Raw genomic sequence first — 19,184 nt, 5'->3', positions numbered from 1 at the left:
TGTATCTCGATCTTCCTTTCTTAATAGTTTTAATTCCGTCACTAGTTCAATCAGAAAGTTGATTTATTTACAAAGATAATTTTGGCTATGTTATGAATAACAAATATAATTGCAAATCAGCTTTATTAGAAGTAGTAGTACAGTGCCAGATTCATTTCAAGTTGGTACATTGCTAATAACATCATTGCACATTTCATGTTTTGAATTCGCCTTAGATCTCAATATCGCTTTAAACCATGAGCTACAATATGAAGCTTCACTGCTAATCTAGATTTTGTGACTTAACTTTGAAGTGTGTATCCCTCTGCCGACTGCCCTGTTCAAAATTTTGTGGAACCACCAATTTTTTTATCTATGCTTTATGAAAATAATACATATAGATATATCATTTCACGAGGGCGGCTAGAGTTCACCTCAACTTTAATGTAGTCATGCTTTCGAGAAAACTTCAATGTAGTCTTGTGTTTTGCGTTTTGCCTCCTCCTCATTTAAGACTAGTCATAGTTAAAAAATAAGGCTTATAAATTAATTTTCATGTATATAATGAATTACTGCTTATAAAAAAAATGTATGTGATGAATTACTAATATTTGAAGATATTTTTTATGAAGATTAACACGGAATTTCTAGGTGTGGTTTATATGGAGGAAAGTGGAAATAAATGTTGTCATGAGTTTATGAATGTTTTATAAAGACATATGCACTTTTGATCGCATGTGTTGGTCGTGAACTCAATGTTCTAGTAGCGGTGGCAACGTCCACAACATCGTTAGGGAAGTTATGATAGGATATACTTGCAAAAGACGCTTTGATGTTTAAATTTGCTTTTAAATCATAGAGAAAACTTAAAAGTCTAAGATAAATATTCAAGTAGCACAATAATATTAATGCTTATGTACATGAAATACCAAACCTGTATTTATAGACATAATAAAACACGTTATTAAGACACTATGCCTTAATGAAACATTCGTGAACGACTTATGAGATGATGATTACACTTGAATAACCTTGTAATTATTCAGTAAAATGTGTCAGTTTGGTTCTACTCAACTAACTTTAGAATGTGATGATTCACTCTTTAATCGTCCTAATTGACCAACATAATATTCACTTAATTGTGAAGCATTTGAACTGTTCATATCAAGATTGAGCCTTGTGGCCATTTGGACCTACCCAGATAAAAGTCACTCCTTCATTATTATTTCCAACAAAAATCAAATTCTACAGTGATGAGATATTTTTTGGGCTGTAAAATAGCAACAAAAGAGAAAGGACACAAAATGAAATTTGGTAAGAGAGAAACATGAAAACAAAATAAGGAAAATGCAAAAGAGAAGAGTTGTAATTCGATTTGATGACAGGTGTCAGTGTGATTGAGTATTAGGGATTTGATTGATTGCAAAAAGGAAAATGCACAAACATTGTTAATTCCCTTTTCCCTTTCTTCTGATTCCAATTCCCATTCCCTTGGACTTCGCGGGTCCTATCGCCAAAACGTTTTTTTCTCTCCATTTCCCCATTTCTTCGTACAAACACACAAACACCTCTCTCTCTCTCTCTCTCTCTCTCTCTCTCTCTCTCTCTCTAGCATTTGCGCAATCATGATGAGAAAACCTTCTCATCTTTTCTGATTCTTCAAGGTACGCACGTGTTCTTCGTTTTCTAGATCGATTTTTGTTATAGCGATCGTAATTAATTACACATTCTCGCATCGTTGATTGATTTCGCTTCTGTAAATTTGATCGCACAGTTGTTTACCATTTTCATCGAAACAACATGTCTGGTTTCGTGGGTGTCCTTGTTTCTGATCAGTGGCTTCAGAGCCAGTTCACCCAAGTCGAACTGAGAACCCTCAAATCCAAGGTCACTTGTTTTTTCTTTCTCTGTTGTTTGTTTCGACATGATGAAATGAAACTTAGAATCTGTTATTTTTCCTCCCTTTCTAGTATGTCTCCGAAAGAACTCAATCAGGACGTGTTACTGTCGGAAATTTACCACCTATTTTTAAGAAATTGAAGACTTTCACTCAAGTTTTCACCGAGGATGAGATTAAAGCTATCTTGGCAGACTCATATCACAACATGGATGAAGAAATTGACTTTGAATCCTTCCTTAGGGTCAGTCACTCACTCACTCTTTTTCTTACATAATAATTCTTCAATCAATGTACTACTTAGAATCATATTGGTAGTAGGTGTTTTATTTATATTGGGTGACAATGAATGGCAGGCACATTTAAATTTGCAAACTCGAGCCACAGCCAAAGATGGTGGTTCAAAAAGTACTTCTTCATTCTTGAAGGCGGCTACAACTACTATTCATCATGCTATTAATGAATCTGAGAAAGCTTCTTATGTTGCGCATATTAATAGCTACTTAGCTGAAGATAAATTCATGAAGCAGTTTCTTCCTATTGATCCTTCGACCGATGCATTGTTTGATCTTGCAAAAGATGGAGTCCTTCTCTGGTAAAATTTCAGCATACCACTTCATGAGTTCAATTTTTTTAAGAGGAAATTGTAACCTTTTATTTGTCTGCTACAGCAAGCTTATTAATGTTGCTGTTCCTGGGACCATTGATGAGCGAGCTATTAACACAAAACGGGTTCTTAATCCTTGGGAGAGGAATGAGAACCACACCCTGGGTCTAAACTCAGCAAAGGCTATCGGGTGCACAGTGGTTAATATTGGAACACAGGACTTTGTTGAAGGAAGAGTAGGTTCAATCTTTTTATTCCCTCTCTTCCTCTTCCCAATTTGTTATTCTGATTTGACGGACTTCAACTTTTTTTTAATGAAAAATTTCCTGTGTGGTTATTTGCAGCCACATCTGGTACTTGGTGTGATTTCACAAATAATCAAGGTAGACTACTGAAACTTAGTCCCTTTTTGCTTGCATATTATTATGGGGCTCAGACGAGGAGATTGACAGGATTATGAGTTCAATTATTCATCGGAAGACTTGGAAACTTACACGGTCTTTTCCGGTTGTTTAACTTTGCATTGTGGTGGCATTGACAGATTCAATTGTTAGCTGATCTCAATCTGAAGAAAACTCCTCAACTTGTGGAATTGGTGGAAGATGACAAGGTGATAATGGATAAACTTTTTCCTCTTATCTGTAGCTTGCAAGTGCCATGGTTTTATTTCATCTACATATGTCAGAACTACAACTGAAATTCACCTTTTATATCACGACTTACTTGCAGGATGTGGAGGAGCTTATCAGTTTACCACCTGACAAGGTTTTACTGAAATGGATGAATTTCCACTTGAAGAAATCTGGATATCAGAAAGAAGTTACAAACTTCTCTTCCGATGTGAAGGTCAGGGAAATTATAATTATTTTGTACGTTGACTTACTCTAATAGAAGCAATTACTTTTGGGATTTTGCTCCTCTAAAATGAGGGATTAACTTTAGAAGGAACGCATTGATTGAAAATTTAGGTTGTTACAACCTATTAGAGTAGCCAAATCCTCACTTACTCCTGTGTGGATCCTACACCTTGTAACAGAAAAACATTAGGTGCATGCGAATGAAATAACAATATAGCAATCCTTATTTACACCTTTTGGTTTGAGTCTTTTGACCCACTACGGGCTTCATTCTTGTGCCCTACTTAAATTATAAAATCAGTGAAGAAACAGTGGACCTTCTTTTTTTGTTCTATTGCCCTTTACAGCCATCTAGACTGTTTAGAAAACAATTAGTTTTCCGTTCTGTAACTTTGCAAGACAAAAACCAATGGAGAATACATTTTCACTGTGTGAGATGAAGTATTTTGTTCGGTTAATGTTAAACGCAACATAACTTCAATACAAACGGGCTCCTCGTAGTTGGAAAAGATTCACTATATTGTCTTGCTCCCTGCTAATTGATGAATTTTTGTTTGGAGCATTTGCTGCTCATAGCAGATGTTTTGATCAACATTAAGAGATGTAATATGGCTCTAATTTGCACAAGTCGAGTTTATCTGAAATACTTTCTTTTGCAGGATGGCGAGGCTTATGCTTACTTGCTTAATGCTCTTGCTCCAGAAGTTGCAGGTCCATCTTCCTTGGCCATCAGTGATCCCACAGAAAGGGCAAGTATGGTTCTGGAGCAGGCAGAGAAATTAGATTGCAAGAGATACCTCACTCCAAAAGACATAGTGGAGGGGTCTCCTAATCTTAACCTTGCATTTGTTGCTCAAATATTCCAGCATAGGTATGGTTAGTTTTAACAGGTTGCGAATATGCAAATATTTTCATTGTGAATTGATAAATGATATAGTAAGAAAAATTGAAGTTATGCTTCCAAAAACCCTTTTTTTGTGGGATGCACTCATGCGAGTGGCTCTGATATTTTGATAGGCCTTTGACTATCAGGTTCTTTATATCTTATGAATATATTCGGATTTTTCTTTCTTTTGATTCTTAGCACTAGAGCTTTCCCTTTAGAGGGAAGTGAAGTAACAGATTGTGGAGTGGTCATGTACATCATGGTACTGAATGGATCTCTCTAGTTGATTCATTTTTTGGGAACCAGTATAGAATTAGTGAAAGTCATAAAGTTACAATCTTGTTAGTTCAATTTTTTTAAATACAAATAACTCTGGTACTTATACTTTTGTAGGAATGGCCTTACAGTTGACAGCTCGAAAGTGTCCTTTGCTGAGATGATGACTGATGATGCACAGACATCTCGGGAAGAAAGATGCTTCAGACTCTGGATTAACAGTCTTGGAATTGCTACTTATGTCAATAATGTTTTTGAGGATGTTAGAAATGGGTAAGCTTTCCACTATTCATTCAGTTAGTTCACCATCTGCTTCTTCCTTATTCTTTTTCACTTCTTTCCTCTACTTGCGTCTTCTTTTAAATATTCTGTTTACCTACTGTTTATTGTTTTCCTTATTTCTTTTTCCGCAGATGGGTTCTATTAGAAGTTCTTGATAAGGTTTCACCTGGATCTGTCAATTGGAAGCTGGCGACAAAGCCTCCTATAAAGATGCCGTTTCGTAAAGTTGAGAATTGCAACCAAGTTATAAAGATTGGGAAGGACCTAAACTTTTCCTTAGTAAATGTTGCTGGTAATGATATTGTACAAGGGAATAAGAAGCTCTTACTAGGTGAGTTCCAGTTTTTTATTTTATGGCTGGTATTTGACAATACACTGATAGCAGTATAGATATGTTATGATGGATGTCTGGGCTGTTGTGTTGATAGTCCTGTCAATTTGTCATTATTTTGTTCAGATCTGCTTTTGTATATGTTTGGAATATTCATCTTTGTTTTGCCCCACAGCATTTTTGTGGCAGCTGATGAGATTTACTATGCTTCAACTTCTGAAAAACTTGAGATCACACTCCCAAGGCAAAGAGATCACTGATGCTGATATATTAAACTGGGCAAACAATAAAGTGAAGAAAGCAGGAAGAACTTCTGAAATGGATAGTTTTAAGGTAATTAAGCAGAAGCTAACCAGTTATGACTTATGAGTATCAATATCTTACCATGCATGTAAATGATCTTTAGGTGGCTCCAAATATTTTTTGAAATTATTAACTGACTATTTTGAACGATGTCTGTGTGTGTTTGAATATACCACTCTTGCTACTCTTAATCTTACATTCATCCAAAACAATTTTTAGTCTTAGACATTTGTGCTGCTGATTTGGGAGAAATAGTAAATATTTTTATTGTTAAAGCTTTAGAATGAAAAAAGGTGTTTTCTACTTTGCTGAAAAGGACAGTGTACATAATGGTTAGTTTGATGTAAGGATAATGTAGATAATAGTCACTTTGTTGTTCGGACTAGGACTCAGATTTATGATATTTATTTATTTTATTTCATCAGGATAAGAGTCTTTCCAATGGTATTTTCTTCCTTGAGCTTTTGAGTGCTGTGGAGCCGAGGGTGGTCAATTGGAGTCTTGTTACTAAAGGGGAGACTGGTAAGTCAACTTTTCCACACCATCAAGAAATTGAAGCTAACTGGAATTCAGCTTGCAACTCTAATTTCTTATCATGCAATATATTTAACATTGTTGGGATGTGAAAATATCATCTTGAAAGCAACAATTGAAATCTTCAAGTTAATCTGTTGTGTGAATTGCAGATGAAGATAAGAAGTTGAATTCAACATATATTATCAGCGTTGCCCGAAAACTTGGATGCTCCATATTCCTGTTACCTGAGGACATAATAGAGGTAAGATTAATTTTAATAGCAACTATACCAGTGTTCTATGAAAATTCAATTTTCATTATTTTGTTCAGTTTGTTGTTAATCTTTTTGTATTTGACCTTAACAGGTCAACCAGAAGATGATTCTCACTTTAACTGCTAGCATCATGTACTGGAGCCTGCAGCATTCTGAGGAAAACAGCACCCCAGAAGCATCACCTGTAGCCTCAGCAGATGGTGAAAATGATACTGATTTAATAAGCAGTGAGGTTTCCAATTTAGCCATTGATGACAATGATTCAGAAAATGCCAGCTCCTAAGTTGGAAATGAAGAAATCTCATTAAAAACAAAGAAGCCTGTTAAACAGTTGATGGAACCACAGAATGTGTTGGGGAATTCATTTTTGTTTAAGAAACAAAAGCAAGATGCCAACCTCTTGGTGCCTAGTAAATGAGCTTATGGTTTATTATGGAAAACCACAGTCCACAGATTATAGAAGGATTTTGTAAATTTTTCTTTTTGAATGGTTTTGTACTTAGGCATATTCTTTGGTGAAAATCGCATGCAATTTTTGCATGGACTTCATCTTAGTGAGTGGTTTATTCTATTTCAGGTCTGGGATTCAAGTATAGAGTTAGTCTTAGTTTCTTACATTGATATTGGGGATGATGGATGATGTATTCCTCCAAGGTGACCCCTAATGTGGACCACTTTTAAAGTGGTCTAATTTTAGACCACTTTTTTTTAACTTGTTATAACAGGTCAACACATCTTTTTTTAAAGAAATTTAATATATGACAAATTTTTAATGATATTTTTTCTTAAAAAAGATAATGTGTCGACCAGCTATACTTAGTAAAAATAGGTGGTGTAAAATTACACCACTTAAAAATGGTGCATATTAGGTTCTCCCTTCCTCCAATTGCAAATTTGTTCTGTTTCTTTTCTTAAACAGGTTCTCAATTTTGCTAAAGGAATAGTAAAAATTTTAGTCGTTTGAAACTAAAAGAATATTATATACAATTGGAGTGCTACCAACACTTAAAAAAACTTCTGTCCAGTGTCCATGTAGTATTACTTAAATCAATTTCAACGTAAATTTCATGCAATCATTTTACTTTACATAATGATATTTTTTCTTAAAAAAGATAATGTGTCGACCAGCTATACTTAGTAAAAGTAGGTGGTGTAAAATTACACCACTTAAAAATGGTGCATATTAGGTTCTCCCTTCCTCCAATTGCAAATTTGTTCTGTTTCTTTTCTTAAACAGGTTCTCAATTTTGCTAAAGGAATAGTAAAAATTTTAGTCGTTTGAAACTAAAAGAATATTATATACAATTGGAGTGCTACCAACACTTAAAAATACTTCTGTCCAGTGTCCATGTAGTATTACTTAAATCAATTTCAACGTAAATTTCATGCAATCATTTTACTTTACATAATGATATTTTTTCTTAAAAAAGATAATGTGTCGACCAGCTATACTTAGTAAAAGTAGGTGGTGTAAAATTACACCACTTAAAAATGGTGCATATTAGGTTCTCCCTTCCTCCAATTGCAAATTTGTTCTGTTTCTTTTCTTAAACAGGTTCACAATTTTGCTAAAGGAATAGTAAAAATTTTAGTCGTTTGAAACTAAAAGAATATTATATACAATTGGAGTGCTACCAACACTTAAAAAAACTTCTGTCCAGTGTCCATGTAGTATTACTTAAATCAATTTCAACGTAAATTTCATGCAATCATTTTACTTTACATAATGATATTTTTTCTTAAAAAAGATAATGTGTCGACCAGCTATACTTAGTAAAAGTAGGTGGTGTAAAATTACACCACTTAAAAATGGTGCATATTAGGTTCTCCCTTCCTCCAATTGCAAATTTGTTCTGTTTCTTTTCTTAAACAGGTTCTCAATTTTGCTAAAGGAATAGTAAAAATTTTAGTCGTTTGAAACTAAAAGAATATTATATACAATTGGAGTGCTACCAACACTTAAAAAAACTTCTGTCCAGTGTCCATGTAGTATTACTTAAATCAATTTCAACGTAAATTTCATGCAATCATTTTACTTTACATAATGATATTTTTTCTTAAAAAAGATAATGTGTCGACCAGCTATACTTAGTAAAAGTAGGTGGTGTAAAATTAAACCACTTAAAAATGGTGCATATTAGGTTCTCCCTTCCTCCAATTGCAAATTTGTTCTGTTTCTTTTCTTAAACAGGTTCTCAATTTTGCTAAAGGAATAGTAAAAATTTTAGTCGTTTGAAACTAAAAGAATATTATATACAATTGGAGTGCTACCAACACTTAAAAAAACTTCTGTCCAGTGTCCATGTAGTATTACTTAAATCAATTTCAACGTAAATTTCATGCAATCATTTTACTTTACATAATGATATTTTTTCTTAAAAAAGATAATGTGTCGACCAGCTATACTTAGTAAAAGTAGGTGGTGTAAAATTACACCACTTAAAAATGGTGCATATTAGGTTCTCCCTTCCTCCAATTGCAAATTTGTTATGTTTCTTTTCTTAAACAGGTTCTCAATTTTGCTAAAGGAATAGTAAAAATTTTAGTCGTTTGAAACTAAAAGAATATTATATACAATTGGAGTGCTACCAACACTTAAAAAAACTTCTGTCCAGTGTCCATGTAGTATTACTTAAATCAATTTCAACGTAAATTTCATGCAATCATTTTACTTTACATAATGATATTTTTTCTTAAAAAAGATAATGTGTCGACCAGCTATACTTAGTAAAAGTAGGTGGTGTAAAATTACACCACTTAAAAATGGTGCATATTAGGTTCTCCCTTCCTCCAATTGCAAATTTGTTCTGTTTCTTTTCTTAAACAGGTTCTCAATTTTGCTAAAGGAATAGTAAAAATTTTAGTCGTTTGAAACTAAAAGAATATTATATACAATTGGAGTGCTACCAACACTTAAAAAAACTTCTGTCCAGTGTCCATGTAGTATTACTTAAATCAATTTCAACGTAAATTTCATGCAATCATTTTACTTTACATATTTATTATTAGAAGGTCTTCAGGCTCCTCTAGACGAGGGGTTAAATTTCTTGTTTCCATAATTGTCGAAATAACTCACCATTGTAATATGATATGGATATGTTGCGTGCATGTATGGTTTGGGGTTTGGACAAACACAAACATGATTTCACATATCTCAAGGTACTTACGACAAAGTTATAAATTGCCTCATTGAATTTAATGTGAATCAGAGATTCAGAGATGTAAGATTTTGTCATGTTAGCTTCAAGGTAAATCTGTGTTGAATTGGAAATCCAAACACAGTAGCTTCAGGCTGTTTTCATTCTTCCTCTCTTTTTTTCCTTGTGTGTTTTATTTCTCTCAGTACTTGCTTTTACACACTTTTATTTAAAAATAAAGGCTTAATTAGTTAAGGATGCTGTGTGGAAATAGCACAGACGGAAAAACATATATATTCAGTAATTTACGTCATCTATCTATCATAATATAACTTTGCTTTTATTTCTTCTGGTCTTGCTAGCTAGTAACCTTTGTTGTCTTATTTAGTTATCTCTTTTCTAGTTACTTCAAAAAGATATTAACATATGACGATTGCGTGGAGTTCCAATTGACCATTTACAATCTACAACTTTGTTAATCTTTACTGATTTTTAATGACTCTAATTATTGAGCACAAGAATTAGACCAATGTTGAACCAAACGCAAACACAACTTCCACATTCTAAAAGTAGAAAAATGAACAAATAGACATTGGTCTGTCAAACTGCACTTAGAAATGAATGTCCTCATCTAAACTCATTCCCTTTCATTGTAATCAATTAACCGTTATGAGCCTTATCTTGAGATGAAAAGTAGTTATCATGTCCATTGCTATTTATCATGAACAGTCGTTATCTCGTGCACATTATATGTTTAAAGGAGAACTTGATAAAATGTATATAAGGAACTTGGGTGTATAAGTAGCTATGTTTTACCAATGGGGTGTAACTGAACAGGCTCAACTGCATTAGAATAGCAAGGCATGCATGGACCGTGCTTAAGAAAGTAAATCCAGGGAAAAGAAATAACAGAGATCAAATTAGATGTTGCTGCGCACTATAAAATTAGTTAATAATAATTTATAACTGTGTCCATGTTCAAATTTACACTTTACCACCTACAAACATTCTGAAAAACAACAGGGCTCATGTCATGCCCAGAGGAGAATTTAAAGGAATACATAAATTCACCACATTTCAGATTAAATTAGACAGTGCAATGTTCCCCCCTCAAAAACAAAAAAAAAAAATTGACAAATCAAATGCTATTTGTCATCCCCTTTAAGGGAATTTAGCTTCCTGATCCTCTGATCAAGCTCCTTCTGGACTTCAGGTTCCTGTTTCTTCCTTTGCTTTGATATGGTGTTGGTTGTCATGGATCCTATCTGATCAAATGCCACCTGCAAACAAAAGGACACTTCAGCAAACCTCTAAACCACTTCAGCTGGAAATGCTAATACAATTGATTCTAAAACCAAAGTCAATTATCGGAGAAGCTTGTATGAGTAGCTCCTTGGTGTCAGAATTAAATTTGTGAGGAAAAATAAGTTTATCCAAAAACATGGGAAACTTATTTATAATCTTTCTTCTTGTCGTAACAGGAACTAAAACTATTTTAGTATCTTGAAAATAACATGAAATGGTGATAACAAGATATCTAACTGATTGAGATAGGAAGCAGTGAAATTTGTCTTACTGTCAGTAAATCATCTGGATCAAATAGGTGATGAGTGGTCATGTGCAGAACATTGATTACTTCGCCAACATGATGGGTTAGAAGTAATTCATTTTCCTTCATCTGCAATTTAGGTGACAATAGTTAAAACATCCTTTCCATACCATACTCTTCTATGTTTTTGAGTGTATGTAACTATGTATTGATAAAAAACCAAGAAAGAACATAATAGTACCTTAAAGATTGCCAACGCTACGTTAAATATAACCTTAGCCCCCTCATAGAAAATAACATCCCACACTCGTAGAGTTGTCTGATTCATGGAAGAAGTGTTAATATGGGGAACAATTTAACATTTCAATGTATAATTTGTTGCAGCATTATTCTAACCTCGGAAGGCAGGCTCTTTGAAAAGAGGCAAAGGAACCACTCAGTGGTCACAAGAGAAACATCAAATTCCAAAGCTTCCAAGTGACTTGCAACCCTGCATTTCCATTTCTCCAATTTTAAGAAGATACTACGAAACAAGCACGTGATACACAATTAACACATCAAATTAAAATACCTTGGGCACTTTTTAACAAGTAAGTCTTTAAACACTCTTTGTTCAACATGGCATCCTGATAAGTTGTTTGTGTAACAATCGCTAACCAGGACATTTTCCAACAAGACAGAAAGCATCCAAAATGCATCTTCTTCAGTCTTCATGACTAGCAACAACAATGCTGCAACGTAATTTAATCCCTGGGGAAAAATGATTTGAGTCAATAATGCTATATGTTACGAAGGAAAGTTGCAAGAAATGCTGATGTGGCAAGCTAACTATGTTATTTTGCAGAAATCATGGAGGTAGTGGATGATATGTACTCATTAGTATAGTTACATTTAGTATTATCCATTAAGAAAATATGTTCTCAATCTCAGGTATAGATTTATTAACAGAAGAAGCACCAATTGAACCAAGAGGAAATCCCAGAAAATATACTTTCTTTTCAAATAACTAATATGTTAAGCATTGTCTTTTATGTACGTAGCAGAGGAAAAAGACTTCAGAAATGAAGGCGAACAGAGCGAACACACCTGACAATACCCAACATCAGAATCGCGGAAAGAATAAGCAACAAGAACTCGCCTAAGAGCAGAATGCCCCTCAGTAGTGTCCAACCACGGGTGACCAGGGAAGGTTCGCGGTAGGTCCTGTAAATATTCTTATGAAAGAATTAGTAACAGAATAAACATGACGGGCTTTGTAACATGTGGACAAGTTCAAATTATTCTCAAAAAACATGGATATGGAATAGCCATTATACTATTTCCAAAAAAACATTCTGATAGCAGTTGGTTTTCCTAACCGGTAAATTTTACATTGTTGACATATAACACTCACATTCCAAACAGTCAAGATATGAAAGCCTAAACATGTTGAACCCAAAATCTTTAAACTGTACTGATGAATATCTCTCAGATCAGCATGCACTCAAAGCTATAAAATTCATATACTCAAATACATTTAAAATATTTACATGAGCTAAAGCTAACAGTTTCCATAAATATAGGGCTAACAAATGCTTCAACTCCTATGAGTCATTCTTAACCCTCATGAGTCATGATCATCCATAAATAATGATATGCTCAATGGAGAAAAAATGAATGAAATCCTCACACACAATCATCCATCAAAATCTGCAGCAAGGTTTGTCTGAAAACCTTTTCAAAAAACACACAATGACGGAACTAGGTGTAACAAAAATGGGGCGGTCGGTTGCTCCCTAGAGAAAAATATCCTAATACAAATAATGTATTTTACCCCCTCAAAATTCTTATACTACATACTTCAATTAGCCATTGTTTATTTTGTTTAATATATGTTAAATATTCAACCCCCCTCCCCCCCATATTCAATTTTTCTGGTTCTGGCTAGGAGTCAATTCCTCCATCAATTTACAATTCTCAAATGATCAACACATATGCAAGCAACTACATGTGAAACAAGAAAGAAGGGTGATGCTTTGCTCACAGCTGAAACTAATAAACTTGTAATAAAAATCAAACCCAATTCCGTGATGATCATTAAGAAAAACGTGAAGAACTCACATGATCTATCTGTCTTGTAGCAGGGGTGACCTTCCCATCCACTGCTTTTGTCAAATCATCATAATAACTCTCAGGAACCGTGGACTTTTTCTTAGCAGCCCCTGACAATGAAAACCAAACCTTAGGCCTAAGAACAGGTGGAATCCCCTTCCTGATGAGCTTCTTCAAAGTGATAGCATTAGCCAAAGCTGAGAATTTCAATGATGATGTGAGGGCACTCCCTTGGCCAATGGTGGTATGCAAATACCAATTTGCACCTTTGCTGGCCTCCAATGCCCACCAAACTCGACCCTGTTGCCTCACCTTCTCCCTCACCTCATTCAACACATTCACATCATCCACATTCCCTTCCACCGTGAAACCATAAAGGTCTTGGAATTTCACAGTCAGATTTGCCCTTCTGGAATGGATGCTAGGCCTCAAAACTGCCACTTGAGATTGGTATTCACAGGCAAGATCAATTTTGCTCTTGGTTCCATACATTTTTGTATTGGATCAAGAAAGATGAGGGCACAAAGGGATTGAGACAACAACAAAAATTGTGTTTTGAATTGCAAAGGAAGGACCTTGTCAAATCAGAAAACAACCCACTAGTCTGAAACCATGAAAGGGTCCATTTTGAGGACCTGGGGGCTTGAGATTAGGTAAAAAGAGGCTGAAAATTTGTCAAAAACAAAATGGGGTGCAACAAGATTGGATCAAAAGAGAGGTGAGATTCAAAATTCAGGAGAAAATAAAAATGAAAACTTTATATCTGGGGAAGAAATGAAAGACCCTTTCTTTATCATCAAAAGCTTGGAAAATTGGTAGATTGAGCTGAAATCTGTTGTATGACTGAGCTTGTCTATTGAAAAACAAATAAACAAATATGAATTGAGAACAGAGAAAAAGGGGGTTGAATATTCAGGTAAAACCCATAAAAAAATGGAAAAAAGATAAGAAAAGAAAAACCCAGAAAAGAACAACAGATCTTGTAAGATACAGATAGAAAAAAGTGAAGTCCAGAAATGGTTAATGAGAGTGATCTATCTGTCTAACAAAAGAAGAGATGGAAGAGAATAGAAGGCTGAAATATAGGGAGAGAAAGAAGAATAGAAAGAAAGAGTGTAAAAACAGAACGAGGAAATAGGTGGTGGTGATGAACTGGTGATGTGCCTTTCGCTCTGCTGCTACAATATCATCTCATCATCACCATCATCATCAATGAACGTTTCTCTAATCTCTGGTTTGGTTTTGTTCGTTTTTGTGTAGTAATTTAAATTTCACCTTTCAATATATTGAAAAATAAAAACTCATTGAACGTTAGAGAGACACATCATTTCAAATGCACTATTTAATTTTCTAATTTATTAGAAAATGTAATGTGTATTAATAATTAATAATTAATAATCTTACTAAATGTTGATCCACGCTTATGAGAATGAAACATACTATAAATATTATAGTCGGTCATGTAGCCTTTAGGTGAAATCAGCGGCAAAATCATTGCTATCAACTGTGATACTAGCTAAACATTTTTTTAGCATTTCATTAAAATTACTTGAACCCCTATACTTTCTAGAATACATTAAAATGTGATTCAAATTATTATTCATAGGTTATATAGCACTATACACGTACTAAGGTATAAAATGATTGTCACGAATGAAATTTTGCAAATATACGAAGTTAGTTTGTAAGAAGAAAATATTTATAGGTACTTGACATTACAAGGTCAAAATAAAATAGTGAGTAATAAAATAGTTCTAAATATTTTTTTTATAAAAATGGTGATAGTTGTATCCAAGTTCCTAGAACGTGTCTAGGGTTAAGAGTTAAGACAAGCTCTTCAATCAATAAATAATATGTTAATGGATTGTGAAGTCACCAAGTGTTTTGTTCTTTTTGAAAGAGAAGTCACCTAGTGTTGATAGTCAATTTTTTTTAAAATAAATAAATTAGAAATAATTATTTTCATACCTAGCTAACAGAATAAATTAGAGTAATTCAATAACCTCATCACAAAATTGATTCACAACTCTTCTGTATAGAATGTTTAACCATATACTGCTTAATGCGTTAATTATGGAACGCGAGATTAGTTTCTACTATCCGATATGAGAATACCTTGGTTTGGTTAAGACAATAAAAATCATCAAAAAAATTATGATAATATAGTAATATAATATTAAGAATTTTTTATCACATTAAAAATATAAATAAGTTAGGGATAAATATGATTTTAGTCTTTGGATAATACTAATGAAATAGGTGTACGTGGAATGTGGTGCATTATTTTGTGGTGGTTAAAACCGCAACTAACTCATTTATTGGTTATTAAGTGTCGTCACAAAGCACAAAAACCGCCACAAAATGAACGAAATGTACTAATTTCATATATTTTATTAATGTTGAGATAAAAAAACTTTAATATTTTCATTTCTCATTATATTAAAAAAATGTATATAACAAACACTGAAAAATGTATTATTTTATGTTTGAATGGATTTATCAAAATTCATTTCTCATTATATTGAATATAAAGCCTTGTCAAACAGTTACATTATGAAACAATTTGTCTAAATTTTCCTTTATATGCTGGTACATTTTCCCCTTTTCATTTTGCTAACACTTATACATGGTTTCTTTTCATGATGGTTTTATTGTTTTGAGAAGAAAAAGACATGATTCCTTTAATTCTCTTTGGCAAACCATGATAACTATTTTGTAGTAAATTGCTAAAAAGTAAAAGGCAATATCAGGAAAGGAAAAAGGGAAGGACGCGTCCTTATGTTGAAATATGTATATATTATATGCAATAATGTAAAATTGTGACCCACAAAATGATGGTTTTGAAATGTGGGGACCGTTTGGTAGGCCCAACCTTTCACTGATGCCAAACGCAAGAAATCACGTGTGTTGGTGTTGTGAGTGTGAGTAATCAGTAATGTATTCATTCTCAAAGAAACATCAAACAAGCACAAGGGATAGATCATATGATTTTTGGATGGGAATGAATGACTGAGATATTCACAAGGATCGTAAACATTCAACCAACCTGCCTCAAAAATTGATTGACTTTATTTTGTATTGAAACTGTTTTATATAATTTCATTATAGTTGTTCTGAGAAGATTTTTAGAGCAGTAGTCTTGGGTGAACCATAATACAAAGATGCATAAGATCCTTATTCGAAATAGTTTTAAACTTTTATATATAGAGCTATACTTGATGCATGTTATGACTCAAGTACTCAACCAACCTGTCATAAGAGCATTTGTTAGATTTGCATATTGAAAATAATCTTCTGAATTTTCTAGCGTCTCAAATAATTCATTTATAAGGAGATTTTCTTACCCAATAAACGTCTGTTACAATTGTAAAAAATAATTGTTGGAATCTTTATGTCAAAAGTTTGGTTTTTATAAACCACGTTTTTTAGAAAATCTTTAATTTTTATCATAGTCGAGTCGAAATTGAAATCGTAAGAGTAATTTAATAAAAAATAAGAGAATTTTCTTCTTTGAAAATTGAGTATCGACATGTTGATTTAGGATTAGGAATCACTTACAAATAAATGTATGATTATTATTATTATTGGAAAGCAAGGCACTAGATCTTTTCCCAGCAGCTGTCCTTGATTGTTGTGACATGGGCCGGCTTCGTTACATTTGGCTGAACCAGAACCTTACGTGGGCCCCACATCGTTAATATATGCTCGTTTTTTAGTCGACCGAATTAAGCCGTCTTCATTTGATATTTCATATCATATCACAAAGCCTATAATACAATACTTAGCCAATTAATCATATCGATCAAAATTTCTTTGGTACAAAGATATTGACCGTTCACATGGTATGCCATAAAATTTGTTTAAAAAGTTAAGTTAGGCCACGATGAAAACTCACAATTCAAAGCTTTTATGAAAAGAAGATAAAATGATACATGTAGCATTATACCTCATAGTGTACCATACATGTTCTTAAACATAATGCTTATGAGAGCTTGGGGAGGAGGATTTCTTGGGCGGGAGAAACAGTATAGTGGAGGAAGAATTTGAGGGGTTTCATTGGTGTCTTTCATATTATCTGCAAAAAGTTGAGCCATCGCTGTTAATAAACAATAAGGCTTGTAAAACCCTAACGCTCCTGTTGGTAGAGGTTATTGAGAGAAAAAGATAGATAGAGAAATGTGGTACTTGCAAGAGACAAATGCAAGAGGACGCGAGGGAGAAGAGGCGAAACACATTTCTTATCCTAATGAATGTGAGGTTTTTTTTTTATAGACTAATGTTAATTGTTAGTAATGTTAGTAAATTAGTCTCTCAACAAGGTTCAAACCGTAGACTCTTCACCCTTCATCTCACCCAACCCTTATGTCTCATAGTGTACGTAATTGAAATATACTCTTTCTTATCTAATGAATGTGAGAGGGTCCTTGTTGGTGTCTTTCACATTATATGGAAAAAGTTGAGCGGTTTACTGTTAATAAACAATTTGGCCAGTGAAACCCTAATATTGTTGTTGGGAGCAGCCACTGAGAGAGAAATAAAGAGAGAAAAGGGGAGAAATGTGGTACTTTCAAGAGAGAGGACGCGAGACAGAAGATAAGACACAAATTTCTTATCCTGAAGAATGCGAGGGGGTCCTCATCGGTGTAATGTTAGTTGTTAGTAATGTAGGTAAATTAGTCTCTCCTCAGGGTTCAAACTCTGGAACCTTCACCATTCATCCCACCCAACCCTTATGTCTCATAGTGTAATTGAAATACTCTTTCTTATCCTAATGAATGTGAGGGGGTCCTTGTTGGTGTCTTTCACATTATCGTTGTTAATAAACAATTGGCTAGTGAAACCCTAACATCGTTGTTGGGAGCACCTACCAAGAGAGAAAGAAAGAGAGAAAAAGGGAGAAATGTGGTACTTTCAAGAGACAAATAAGAGAAAGGACGCAAGACAAAAAACCTCATTGTTCAGCTCACACCGCTTAATATGCTTACTATGGTACATATGATTAATCTCACGACTATTAATACCTTAGCAAAAGAAAAATTATTAAAATATTCAATTAAAGTTTTTTTTTAAAAGCAATTAAAGTCTGTACAAGTGTACAACGGTTCATGGATATAAATTTGACTTTTAATAGTGTCAACCTCCGTGTTTTGAAACATAAGCTGTAGTAATTGGAATTCGTTCGCCTCTTGTATTATTAAACTAATCCTATTATTTTCCTTTGTTTTGTCTAGCTAGTAATGTCTTTCGTACTAGATTGTGTGATTTGAAGGAATCTTGATTCTTTTTTCTATTGCGCATTTAAAAAAATGAAGGCTTTTTTTTTACAATAAAAAATAAGGCTTAATTATACATTGTTTCAAAAAAAAAATTAGAGAATTGTTATTCAGACCCCCACCCCTATTTAGACTGAAGGAAATTTCTAAAACCCGAAATTACCCCTTTCGAACGCACCTTTAACTAGCGTGATGGTCGCAGTTTGAACCTCATTTTCAAAGTGCGACACTAACGCACACTGAGGGTGCGATTGTGACGCACTTTGAGAGTGTGGGGAATTCTCCCTTCGTTGGCCGGTGGCACACTCAAATTCTTTGTTCTTGTCATATCTGAACCAACATTGGAAACATAAAACTCAAAAAAGAACAAAAACATAGCATTGAAGCTTTGACAGATAAGGGTCTATGACGCACTCTCAGGGTGCTTCTGTGTCGCTCCTTAAGGGTGTGCTTGATACGCACCCTTAAGGTGCGTGTATTCTGAACATGCACCTTCAAGGTGCGACACGAATACACGCACCTTCAAGGTGCGACACATAAGCGTCTACAAGGTGCGATCAAAACCATAACAGAATGGGTCGGGTCGCGTAACGAACTTGGGTTCCGGGAAGAATGTTGGGCTGTTGGTAGCAGAAGGTGGCGATGGGGGTGGCGGCAACTCCACACGGTTGCGGTGTAGCTGGCGATGGCGGCGGCCAGCGGAGGCAGCGGAGGATATGCGTGAGAGAGGGAGGGAGAGAAATGTGTTTGGGGGAGGGGTTTGGGGGGTGGGGGGTTTCAGAAGTTTGAAAAAGTGGGAGAAGTGGGGGGGGGGGGAGATAGTGGGGAAAGTGGGAAGTTTCTTTTTTTAACAGGGGCATTTTGGACAATTCGCCAATTTTGAGGGGTCTGAATAGGGGTCGGGGGGTCTGAATAACAATTCCCAA

At 34.4% G+C, this 19,184-nt stretch overlaps 2 protein-coding genes across 2 annotated transcripts; one reads left to right on the top strand and one right to left on the bottom strand.

The window, feature by feature from the left end:
- Nucleotides 1–1,424: 1,424 nt before the first annotated feature.
- LOC130732882 (fimbrin-5-like) lies at nucleotides 1,425–6,784 on the top strand. The gene is made up of 15 exons (XM_057584883.1): nucleotides 1,425–1,643; nucleotides 1,754–1,866; nucleotides 1,950–2,120; nucleotides 2,233–2,471; nucleotides 2,548–2,719; nucleotides 2,828–2,866; nucleotides 3,025–3,093; nucleotides 3,213–3,329; nucleotides 4,000–4,211; nucleotides 4,620–4,775; nucleotides 4,916–5,115; nucleotides 5,291–5,448; nucleotides 5,844–5,940; nucleotides 6,105–6,196; nucleotides 6,300–6,784. The coding sequence occupies exons 2-15, from the start codon at nucleotides 1,780–1,782 to the stop codon at nucleotides 6,489–6,491; spliced, it is 2,001 nt and encodes a 666-aa protein (XP_057440866.1). The 5' UTR covers nucleotides 1,425–1,643; nucleotides 1,754–1,779; the 3' UTR covers nucleotides 6,492–6,784.
- Nucleotides 6,785–10,290: 3,506 nt separating this feature from the next.
- LOC130732880 (uncharacterized) lies at nucleotides 10,291–14,246 on the bottom strand. Its single transcript, XM_057584882.1, has 7 exons — nucleotides 12,995–14,246; nucleotides 11,981–12,097; nucleotides 11,466–11,644; nucleotides 11,291–11,384; nucleotides 11,136–11,213; nucleotides 10,922–11,023; nucleotides 10,291–10,625 (listed from the first exon to the last, which is right to left on the bottom strand). Exons 1-7 carry the CDS (start codon nucleotides 13,475–13,477, stop codon nucleotides 10,491–10,493), a joined length of 1,188 nt encoding a protein of 395 aa, XP_057440865.1. The 5' UTR covers nucleotides 13,478–14,246; the 3' UTR covers nucleotides 10,291–10,490.
- Nucleotides 14,247–19,184: the final 4,938 nt, after the last annotated feature.

This window comes from Lotus japonicus, chromosome 1 (genome assembly GCF_012489685.1).
Source record: "Lotus japonicus ecotype B-129 chromosome 1, LjGifu_v1.2".
Taxonomy (NCBI): Eukaryota; Viridiplantae; Streptophyta; class Magnoliopsida; order Fabales; family Fabaceae; genus Lotus; species Lotus japonicus.
Note: the sequence above shows the minus strand (reverse complement) of the source record. Positions and strands in the feature narration are given on the sequence as shown.

Excerpts from the sequence above, each read along its gene's own strand:
- LOC130732882 (XM_057584883.1), top strand. The coding sequence starts at position 1,780 with ATGTCTGGTTTCGTGGGTGTCCTTGTTTCTGATCAGTGGCTTCAGAGC. Across the intron at positions 4,776-4,915 it reads TTTGAGGATGTTAGAAATGG|ATGGGTTCTATTAGAAGTTC; the intron begins GTAAGCTTTCCA and ends CTTTTTCCGCAG. Across the intron at positions 5,449-5,843 it reads CTGAAATGGATAGTTTTAAG|GATAAGAGTCTTTCCAATGG; the intron begins GTAATTAAGCAG and ends TTATTTCATCAG.
- LOC130732880 (XM_057584882.1), bottom strand. The coding sequence starts at position 13,477 with ATGTATGGAACCAAGAGCAAAATTGATCTTGCCTGTGAATACCAATCT. Across the intron at positions 11,385-11,465 it reads CTTGTTAAAAAGTGCCCAAG|GGTTGCAAGTCACTTGGAAG; the intron begins GTATTTTAATTT and ends ATGGAAATGCAG. Across the intron at positions 11,024-11,135 it reads TAGCGTTGGCAATCTTTAAG|ATGAAGGAAAATGAATTACT; the intron begins GTACTATTATGT and ends CCTAAATTGCAG.